Source organism: Cephus cinctus, unplaced genomic scaffold, assembly GCF_000341935.2.
Source record: "Cephus cinctus unplaced genomic scaffold, Ccin1 Ccin1_scaffold0255, whole genome shotgun sequence".
Classification (NCBI taxonomy): Eukaryota; Metazoa; Arthropoda; class Insecta; order Hymenoptera; family Cephidae; genus Cephus; species Cephus cinctus.
The window spans coordinates 304,333-315,520 of NW_014332968.1; the positions used below are offsets into that span (position 1 = coordinate 304,333).

The following is an 11,188-nucleotide window of genomic DNA, read 5'->3' on the forward strand; positions in this document are numbered from 1 at the left end:
CCCAAGGCTTCGGAGATCGATAGTGTGATGGTGAAACTTCTGTGGAATCAAGAGAACGACTCAATTTGGAGTAAAGTTATACGCGAGGAATCGATTAAAACATAACGTTTCGACTTTCGATTTTTCGACTAACGAAAAATCCTTTCTTAACTGTACTCCTTCCGTAGCTGTAATATTTCTGATAACGGTGGTTTGATTTCCCAAGCTTCTCCTTGCGGGCTTATTGTCTCGCCAGCGCGGGGGGATGTTGAGATGCTGATGCGGAATTGCGGGGCCGCGAAGGGGGTGAGCGCGAATTAAGGGAGAAACGCGAAGGAGGCTGCGGCAATGACACCTAATTAAATCCAGCATTGTGCTTTAATATCTTGCTGTCTGGATCCTCGAGCCGAGACTCTAGCCCTGCCTTAAATGTCGGATAAGGCGGCGGGGTGGTTACGCTTTGGAGGGCTGAAACTGCGGTATGGTTAACGTATGCATGGAACACGATTCTCTCCCTCTCATCGCCTTCATTTACGCTTCAATGTGACGCGAGAACGTCCAATTATGGACATATTAGGCCGCTACGAGTCTCATTTGCTTCCATCTCTCTCGTTTGCGTAAGACATACCAGGAATTAGAAGAACGAACCAACAACAAGTGTTAGTTTTGTTGAATCTACAGCAACCTGTTCTCTCAGTCAATCGTTCGTTCATTTTACCGAAGATCAATTCCTTACGTGGCTTCGCGTGACATCTTGCTACACGATAAAAAGTGAGAAGACCATGGGTTCTAGCTCTTCGAATCTCTTTATTGTACCAAATAGCCAGTAATTAGCATACCATTCAACTATCCGGAGGAACCAATGAATTAGGGTGTAAATGCTGGAATTGGAGCTCTGTACCTACGTCTTGTAGCTATTTTATGCATTTAGTTTAGAATTCGCAAGTGCGAGTAATTTAGACGGGTTTGCGGTGGCCTAATATCCTCTTGGGAAGTGAGAGGGTACATCGTGGGAAAGAGAAACGTTTCCTGGAACATGAAAGGAAAAATAGGGACCAACCAACAAACTAACCAAAACATCAGATACAAAGGATAACTTGATATCTAGTTTCGGCAACTTTGTGGAGATAAAAGGTACGGACATAATATTGCCAATTGATTAATTCAATGAACAAAATGTAGGATCCTTATAAGAATGAATGAACGGTCGAAGAATCGAACAGACGGGTGAAATGAGCGACCAACGAAGTGAGCAATTGGGATGATTGGGAAGGCTACGCTTGATAGGTAATCCTACCAGGCGAAATGGGAATTGACAATTACAGACATCCCGCGATGAGCTCCCTCAACGAGAATAGAAATGGCGCCGATGAAAAAGTATGAAGATTGGAAACGGAAAAGTTATCGTACTGTTGGGTGGCGATTCATAATTGCCATCAGTGGTATCAGTGAGATGCAATACCAATACGGAGCGGTTAAATAAACAGAAGCGTACCAAAAAAATCACCAGCTTGCGTTTTAATGAAACGCTGGCATTGAAATTCACTCATTCGTAGCAGGAAGAGCGAGCGTGATGCACGAATCGTAAACTCTGGCTAGTTCTCAAACTCCAGGGTTTGAGGTGCGGGAGGTTGCCTAGGCCAGGCGCTCGGGGCAAGAAGGCCACGTAATGAGGCTGTGAATCTATCACAGACAGGCTGATTTCGCCCAGAAATTTCCGGTGAACTTAGTACCGCGAAGAATGAGTGAAAAATTGCCACTAATAACGCACCATGTCTCACGTAAACGGCCTGCTAGAGCTCATTGTCAGTTTGTCACCCCTCTCCCCCTACCTTTTCGTACCCCCTCAAGACTGCAGTCAGGAATGCAGGCTTATTAAATTTCTTATGGGAGTCATATTCTTTAATTGTACAACCCCTAGGAGCATCGGTCCCGAATGTCTCTCAATAGCATGAGTAAACCGATTTTCTTGGCAAGTTGTTCTTCGAGGCGACTGGTCATGGAAAGCGTGAAATTGGCAAGCGATATGAGTTCTGAGGGCCAACGGCGAACCGAAAATCAATATCCTCCAAGATCAGAACTTAAGGCAATCGCGCACTGATACAACAAAGGGCATCAGCTAATATGGTTATACCTCGCCAGGGAAACTTCATTGCTATATCCCATCCGAGGGATCTATATCACCCTTCAAGAGGAGAACACGGCCTTCTTCCTCCAGTCTCGCTCTCTCGTTTCCACTCTCTATCAATGGCATCGTAATCTACTTTACTAGCAAATAGTGTTCACGATCCCAAGACAATGCTTCCCTACCCAGCTCTCCTATAACACCGAGTTTCGCTTCTCTATGCTCTCTCTACATTCCCAGTATCTCATCCGACTCTAATAATCACCTTCCCTCTCCTCTTGCAACTCACTTATAGAATATAGCAACAAATTGCTACTAAGGAATCGCCAAGCTACAGGTCACATAACCACTCACCACCAGCAACGAGCTGTTATTTAGAGTTGACCATGACGATTGGCAATAAGAAATTGCGATCTGGAAATAAGGTATGGATCATTGCTTAATCCACTGTTCCGATTTTGTCCATAACCTTATATACTAAGGTTAACTCTCTTCATATTCAAGTTATTAATGAAGTACGATCGCGTTTACTTAATAAATGAGTTCTTGAGCTGAGCAACAGCCAAGAATTCACTACTTTACAACGACCACGATCCTAAGAAACTAATCCAGAAGGGTCGAAATAACCAGCGCCAGCTTTGCTCAACTATGCATTAAAGTGGTATCGCCGGCCGTGTATGGAGTTTACGGGAAACATAAGAAAGTCTGCATTGCTGCGATTGCGGCTGGACCATTGGCGAATTTAGAAGAGAAAGGATTCCCGCTTAGCTTTCTCCTTGTGGATACATGTAAACACACGTGACCACGCGTGTAACAATAATCATATTAAGATTGTGATTTTGGCACTGATCCTGAAAACTGGTTAGGATCTATCAGAATATTTCCTGTTCTTCTGTTTTTCATTAAATCTACGCGGTTGCACGTTCTTTTACCTATTTTTTTGTATTCTTTATTTCCTCTGTTCCACGGATAGTCGCTTTGAACCGTTTAAATTCATTACTGGATGACAGCTTATAAACTGACCAATTGGAAATAGTTTCCAAGTAGAATGAGCTTTCTGATAGAAAAGTAGTTACCGACTAATTTTTTAGGCAAACAACAAATCCAAGAAACTGGCGGATCAGTTAATGAAGGATGGAGAACAGAGCCATTATAAATGCATTCAATCAATAGTATTTCGCATTTTGCACCCTCCTACCACCAAAGGGAGAGTTAATTTATATTTATATTTCCCCGACGAGAATGGTACTCTTAATTGCATTTTTAAGCACATGATGATGGAGTTTAAAGGCAGACGACAACTTACATTCATCGTATTCTTTTAGTATTAGAAGATACTTATAGCAGATACGTGATTCGCAGACGTCGCATGACTTATGAGGTCTGTGTATAATTTTCGTCTACCTGGGGAATAATTGAAGGGACCGTTCACCATAGAAGATCTTTAATCTAGAATAAACGAGCCGATTCATTATTTCTCCTGCGTTTTCCAGCGCTTCTAAATAACCTCATTATCCTGGTGGGTTCGCGGCTATGGGCCACTACAGTGGTGCCGGTTCACACGATTTATAAACATTGCCCTCACTCGAGGAAATACGAGGAGACCAACCCTAACTATACATTAGTTGCTTCACGCGAAAGATATTCTTCGTATTACAAAGGCATTAGGAAACAGTACGTTGCTTGTACGAATACTCAGATTTAATCTAATCTCATGAATGTTTATTTATACAAAATATTACCTACCAATCACGTCTGTGAAATCCAGTCATCTGTAATATGAATTATAATACAAATACCGAATGTCACCATTTTGGAATCGTGTTCATTTTTTATGGATTTTAATTTTTCTTCTTATTATTCAATAAAATAGCAAATTTGCACGAACCTAATAACGAGGCAATGAATATGCATGCCAAGTCTATGGACCAAAAATTAGTTACTGTTTGTGTTTAAAAGTATCTTTGTGGTTTCTCTGGTGTGCTCGCTCGCGCCCACATAAATCACAGAAAACTTTGCAAAGTGTGAAGATCGCGTAGTTCATCAACTCTGGCTCTGTTTGCCCTGGCTTTGCACGTTTCTCCATATATTGCACCATACCACCATTTCCACATGATCCATGCTAAATTACTTTAAGTTTTATCCACTGCCCCCAATGTTTCGTATGCTGCTCCGTTGCAAGAGAAACCCTTCATCTTAAGATTATCCTTTGAGGAATTCCAAACCGCCTCAACAGTTCACCTTTAGAACGCTATAACCAATTGTGGCGTCATCTGTTATTCGTTTCAGGCACCAAAGATTCAAATATTCAAAATCCTTCAACACAATCAGCAAACTGACACTATTTATAAGGATTTTTATTTTATACTATTGCATAAATAGAAAACACTGTTAAATAATACTGCCTGTTCAGCGACTTCTCCAGTCAGTTGAAATAATTTGCGCTGACCTGTATTCAGATACACATTCAAAAGAAAAGTCAAATGTGTTGGTTCACTGAGGAGATATTGATAAAGACGGCCAGCCTCCCTGAATCCTGTATCTGAAACGAATTTTATGACATTTACACCCCCTCTAGCACTTCTATACGTGTTTCAGCATATCTCCCATGTCCACTGTACCCACTAGCTGTCACTACCCAACACAAATTGTCATAAGACTTGACCCTCTTTACTAGTATCTCCTGGGTGATCGGATTGTACTCCCGTGGGTGTATTCTAATCTCGCTGCAAGTATTGCTGTATCACACTCCATTACATGCAGGTAAACAAAGATACGACAATAATCGTAGTACTGGCATCGTGTTTTGGAATACACCCCGCGTAATACGTGTGGCATATAAAAGGGGACCCAAAAATCCTAAAAGATCATACAAATTAACATTGAATTGAACGTTCAATATGTAATTCTAAGCTGTGTGGTATTAAAATAATAATACTAAAACTTAAACTGTATTGCGAAAAAACCAAGCTTGATTAGTATTCTAGACTTGAAATAATGCCACAGTCGCAGAATTTAAATGCCTTTTTCTAATTTTCATAAAGAATAATTGGTCATTGTAAGGAAAGTATAAGTGCACGAGGATGCAGAGTACTACGACGACAGAGTAGTACTACGAGGAAGAGTACTATGGCAAAGGACGCGCGAGACCGGCGCGCTTAGCTACGCAAAAAGATGTCCGACCGTTAAAGCGGCTGCGATTGGTCGAGCCGGGTGCAGGCCGCTGTACGAGTTAGCGTCTGACATCTACTCGTCTGTAGACTAACTACACCAGTTTTCTATGGCTTCTGGCGTCGAAATTACTCTCGTATCGGTGGGAAAAACGTTTTTCTTTCTGTGGCAAACAGTAAGTTCGTGAATAATTATACGGTCACCAAATTTAAGTGCTCCCCGAACGGTGCCGAGTGTGCTGACGCCATTGAACAGGAGACGAGAATAGCCGAAATGGAGGAGAACCAAACATCGGAAAGTGTCGCTGTGTTACCGGACATGTCCGAACCGTTGACGAGCGAAACCGAGGAGGCGTCCGCCCTAACGGGCGAGCACGAAGCCCATCCGGTCGCCGTAACGGCAAACGTCTCTTCGGTTTCGGGAGTTACCGGTGTTCCCGGTGTTGGAGTACCGGTTTCTCTGCCGGTAGGTTCAATAATTGGTGTTGCTAATTCGAGCAATGGTACGACCTTCAATGTCATCACGTCCGATCAGCTGCAGGTGAACTGTCGACTCTGAATATTCTACTTAAGTACTTATCATCGTTCTATTCGTACTTTGAAATATATCAACGAAAACTTCTTTTGCAGCTACCTGGTTCAGGACAGTTCAAGCAAATGCTATGTGTCGATAACGGCTTTATTTGCGAACCGCGCCATGACAAAGATACGGATCCACTTCGTTGGAATGGAGAACTCAAAGCCACGCACATAGTTATTCAAAACAGTACAGACGAAGCCGAATCTGATCAAATTCACGTATCTGCCGGCAATTCTCAGCCAATATGCAGTTGGTCGGAGTCCGCAAATATGGCTGTTTTGCCAGTCAGATGCAAAAATACCAATGCTGAGCTTCATAAAAGTAGATTTGGCTCTGGAGGTAGAGGACGCTGCATTAAATTAGGCCAAGATTGGTATACTCCAAGCGAATTCGAGGCACTATGTGGCAGAGCTTCCAGCAAAGATTGGAAAAGAAGCATACGGTTTGGAGGAAGGAGCTTACAAACATTAATCGATGAACAAATTTTAAAACCACATGCAACCTCTTGTACGTGTGCTGCATGCTGTGATGATGATAGTGCAGTAAGTAGGCTTCCTCTTGATTTTTTAAATTATAAACTTTGGCTCTATTTTGAAGACGACACAACGTTTTTTGATGCAGACAGGTCCTGTTCGATTATTTACGCCTTATAAAAGGCGAAGAAGAACGAGAGAGGCTTCTGATGGAGAGACTCCATCTCGTAAGCATAAGAGTGACAATTCCAGAGATGGAAGTAACAATGATGAAAGTGATAATGAAGTTGTTGTTCCTGATAAGGAAGTGTGGCCACAATTTGTTTCAACGGATGGGTTGGTTGTACAGCAACCGCAACAACAAGATACTGTTATGCAGAATGTACATCAAACTGAAAATGGACAAAATGATGATATTTTTAAAAAACTAGACGAAATGTCTAATAAATTATTAAAGTTGGCATATGAGTTTAGAAGAACCTTGGAAGAAGCAAAAGAGTTGAGTAGGCAGCAACGCAGAGAGCAAGTGTTAGCTGCCCAACTTGGTGCTAGGGGCGATGTCATAGAGACAGTCGGTTTGCAGCCAACCTCGGATGCTGATAACAAAAAGGTAAAATGTCTAAAGTATTTGACAACTTTTCAAATAACGACAGGTAGGTTTTCTTACTGCTTATTACAAGTATTTACTATTTTTTTTTAAACGTACTTGTTACACTAGTGCGCCAATTGTAACCGGGAAGCATTTGCGGAATGCTCATTATGCAGAAGAACTCCATACTGTTCCACCTTTTGTCAGCGAAAGGACTGGGCAGGACACCAAGAAGAATGCGTCCGGGGAGCAGCCGAAACTGTGATGTTGATTGTTGAGAGTAGCAGCGGGGATGCGAGTGCCCTGACGACAACAGCTGGTGATCAATAGCTAGTGTTTCTCACTCCGATTCATCAAAAGGATCCTGAGAGTGAACAAATAGACATTGAACATTTTACAAACGTAGCCAGAGATAGAGACTCGAAAATTCGACTTCAGAAAAATAAAATTAAAAAGGGTCGTGAGTAGTTTGTAAATACATATAGTAGCTATTGTTTTGTTCCTCGAGTCAAACTGTTCGCCAGGCACATGCTCACCTTAAATTTGAAAATCCCTTACGAAAAAACAAATCTCCCAGTGGGTTCGCAAAATTGTTCGGTATGAACTTCCGCCCCTTTCCCGTCTATCGGTGTACGTGTATGTATTAAGGCAAACAATGTAATGAATGAATGTGTGTACTGTATATATTTATGTTTACAAACGCGTTTCAATTCTATAGCCGATGCCATGCATTTTGCGGAGTTAACAAAGCAAGTAGGTATTATGGAAATAAAAAGCGGGCACAGTAAATTGATGCAATTTGGTGCATCTTTGTGATCTTTTAGATTTTGAAAGTGATAATAGCTGCGAAACGAATGTCACCAGTGCGATCTCGTGTCACTTATGGGAGAATATGGCAAAATAGTTATACTTGTTTGTAGAGAAACACCAAGAAAATAACGAGACACAATGAATAGCGTGCTATATGAAAATAGTATTTTATAATATTATTTATATTGTATAATTCCATCAAACATCAGAAAAATTAATGTATCTAAACGTAGGACATACTACAAATAGACCTTCACTCGCAGATTTTTACGCTCACACAATTTTACAATTACAAATGATTGTATATAGTATATTAATATATGCTGTTAATGGTAATCATAGCTTATAATTGATATAAGTATCACATAAAACCAAGAGCAGCAGCAACAGTAGTGATTTTGAGGCGCTGACGCTGACAATGACGATAACTATAAACGTGAGATTAAAACAGCAGTCAATATTTAAGATTTTTCCTTATTCAAACAAAAAAAAAATTGTATGGAACCTGTGACTCAACTGAGATGAATAGGAAAGAGGGGAGTAAAGTTCGTTTAAATGAAGTTAAAAAAGGCAAATATATAGTACAAAATTATCTTTTTTCAATAATATTACGACTTCACAAGATTATCGAGATTTCCTTATAATGGAAACTCGAAACAAAACCACGAAGGAATACAATGCAGAATTGTTTAATGAACCCGTTTAAGCTTTTGGACAGTATTTCCTATCATGTGATGAAAGTATTACAATTTTTTGATTAAACGCAAAAATCATAAAACAAGAAGTATTTGGCATACATTATAGAGTTTGGAAATACAAAAAATGTTATACAACGAACTTGTATTCATATTGTTTATTGACTGTAGAAGATTTAACTTAATAATTTCCGTAGTGTTTAAGTCTACACAAAAATGCATTACCTCTATTATTGGAAATTCCCAAATAGCCGCTGCCTGGGGAAAATTCCAGAGCCAAAGGCTTAGAAATTTTTGTATTAAATGTAGGAAAATTTGAAAAAATTGTAGTCGATTGAATGTGCATCATTTTAAACGCATTTTCTTTGTCCTCGGACGCGAATGCAAGTATTTCCGAAGTTGGATTGAATGCTAGACAACTAATTGAAGTGTCCAGATTCAAAATTATTTTCATTGGAACAGGTACTTTTTTTTGCAAAAGCGTTTTAGTATCATAGAGATTCACAACGCCTTGACGACTTCCAGCAGCGAGAAGTTGCCCACTTGGTGAGATGGCGATCGCCGAACCGGAGAGACAGCCGTCGTCTACTGCGCGATGTATGCACATACGTCTATCAATGTCCCATACGTACATTTCGCCACCATCTTTGTTCACACAAAAAAAACACATATATATATATATATATATATAATTACGTTTATGAAATTAAATCCCATAATTCTTCAATATACAGGATGATTCCATACCACCGTGACTGAACAGCTGTCGGCTATCAGGTGTAAAGGCAAGAGCATTGCAATTTTCATTCATCTTCCATGTATGCACTAGTTCTTTACTCCGAGAAGATAGTAAATGTATTTGACCCATTCTTCCACATACAGCAATGAATTTACCATCGGGCGAAATCTCAAATTTCTATGAAAAGTAATGTTTTATAATAATCATAATTCAGTGCAACCTACAGTTTTGCAAACCTTCATATTCGTCATTGTATGTGCCAGTGGTGTTCTTATAGTTGTTCCAGTAATCAAGTCATATGTATGACAAAAGGCATGTCTTCGGGAGCCTACTATGATCTCAGAACCATCTTGTGTAAATCTTGCTCTGTCAATGGGAAACTTTGAAAATTTCATACTGTGCAACTTTTTATTTTCACAGCCATCAACCTACAACACGAAATACAGTAATTTAATGTAAGGAATGCAAATACAATATAATAACAAATATATTACATTTACCTGAAATATCGATAATACTCCGGATAAGCCAGCAACCAATGCAACTGTAGAATTAGGATGAAACTGTACACTTGTAACAAGAGGACCTTCATTTCCAGTTTCTTTATTAATATCAGTAAGAAGTTTTATATCAATCTTTCCCTTGGTTAACTTCTTTACTTTTACCACTGCTAGGTGATTAGTGTGCTATAATTATAATGCTTTATTATTTATAATGTCATGCATAATACTAAAATATATCCTTACATTTAAAATATCAGCAGAATCATCTGAGTTTGTTTCATTGTCTTTATTTAATTGAGCCCATTTGGGAGTTCCAACAATTTCTTTATATTTATTTTGCAATAATTCAGTAAATTTTGTTTCTGATCTACCTTCTGGCAATTTACGTTTCTGTGCACGTAAACCAGTATCTAACCTGAAAATACATAACCCATGTATAATCATTGTAAACCGATATGAAAATAAACCAACTTACGAATATTGTTCATCATCTTCATCTATCCATGCAACTTCTTTTTTCACATCTGTACATTCATCATCTCCTGATTCTTCTGATAAAATGCTGCCATTGTCAGACTCATCCTCAAATGCATCATTTTTCAATAAGATGTTTTGTGAATCTTTTGATTCTTTTTCATCCAATAAGTTACTTATTATATCATTAGCATCTCCAAAAACTAGCCTTTCCAGCCTGTTAGAAAACTTGTATCAACGTCATTATTTAATCAGTAACAAGCAACTATTTAAATTTTTCTAAACATTAAAACTGACCTCGCCTCCTCTTCAGGATTGTATTCATTTTTTCGTTTTTTTTGTAAAGGTCCTTGAAACACTGCATTATATTTTGTTTTATTTCTTGTGGAGATAAGTGTTTTAATTTCAGAATTATGGTCATCCTCACTTGATTCCTTACGCGTATCTTTATCCATATTTTGTTTAATATTAATTTCTTGGGCATCACCCATGTTTATATTGTAATGGAAAATGATATTTTATAACAAACAGTTATAGTCAGACTCACGGCGTGTTTCGATATAAGCTTTCAGTCATGGAGGCTAGAGTAAAGGAGACCGAAGGTAATGCTCTTCAAGTGGGCTACGAAACATACTCCACTTGTTTCGGCTAGAGTCCCTCTAGCACTGATATATATACCAGAGATGAGTAGGGAGATTGCCAATGAGCCTGTTTTTGGTGGTCTCAATTTTTCTCTGGTTTCGGCGCGCCACCTTAGCGGAGGGCCCTCGAAGCAGTTCCACGTTTTTGATTGGTCGTGTATATATAGTAATACTACGCGTGATAATCTGGAGCTGTGTTTTGGCGCGTCGACGCGCCACCTGAACGAGACTCTCGAACTAGTTCCACGTTTTTGATTGGTCGAATGAATTCGTGTGTTCCCCGAGATCCACGATTTTAAACCGGGTGAACACTCAAATAGGGAAACTTGTATCCACCTTTTTTTTACAGGATATTACATAAACCGTAGTAATAAGGTAGTCAATACTCTTAATAATCATATGAAGCTCTG

At 39.5% G+C, this 11,188-nt stretch overlaps 2 protein-coding genes across 4 annotated transcripts; one reads left to right on the forward strand and one right to left on the reverse strand.

Moving 5' to 3' along the window:
- Nucleotides 1-5,324: 5,324 nt before the first annotated feature.
- On the forward strand, nt 5,325-8,062 carry LOC107265925 (deformed epidermal autoregulatory factor 1). Of its 3 annotated transcripts, none has more exons than XM_015735859.2 (4): nt 5,325-5,815; nt 5,905-6,396; nt 6,452-6,937; nt 7,046-8,062. In XM_015735859.2, the coding sequence occupies exons 1-4, from the start codon at nt 5,549-5,551 to the stop codon at nt 7,244-7,246; spliced, it is 1,446 nt and encodes a 481-aa protein (XP_015591345.1). In that variant the 5' UTR covers nt 5,325-5,548; the 3' UTR covers nt 7,247-8,062. The 3 variants fall into 3 exon arrangements, with proteins under 3 accessions (XP_015591345.1, XP_015591344.1, XP_015591346.1); XM_015735858.2 differs by having other exon boundaries at nt 6,470-6,937; XM_015735860.2 differs by having other exon boundaries at nt 5,332-5,815; nt 6,476-6,937.
- A 341-nt stretch (nt 8,063-8,403) lies between these two features.
- LOC107265924 (U3 small nucleolar RNA-associated protein 18 homolog) lies at nt 8,404-10,814 on the reverse strand. Its single transcript, XM_015735857.2, has 7 exons — nt 10,435-10,814; nt 10,139-10,354; nt 9,907-10,078; nt 9,661-9,846; nt 9,397-9,588; nt 9,169-9,337; nt 8,404-9,066 (listed from the first exon to the last, which is right to left on the reverse strand). Exons 1-7 carry the CDS (start codon nt 10,626-10,628, stop codon nt 8,603-8,605), a joined length of 1,593 nt encoding a protein of 530 aa, XP_015591343.1. The 5' UTR covers nt 10,629-10,814; the 3' UTR covers nt 8,404-8,602.
- Between the last annotated feature and the right edge of the window lie 374 nt (nt 10,815-11,188).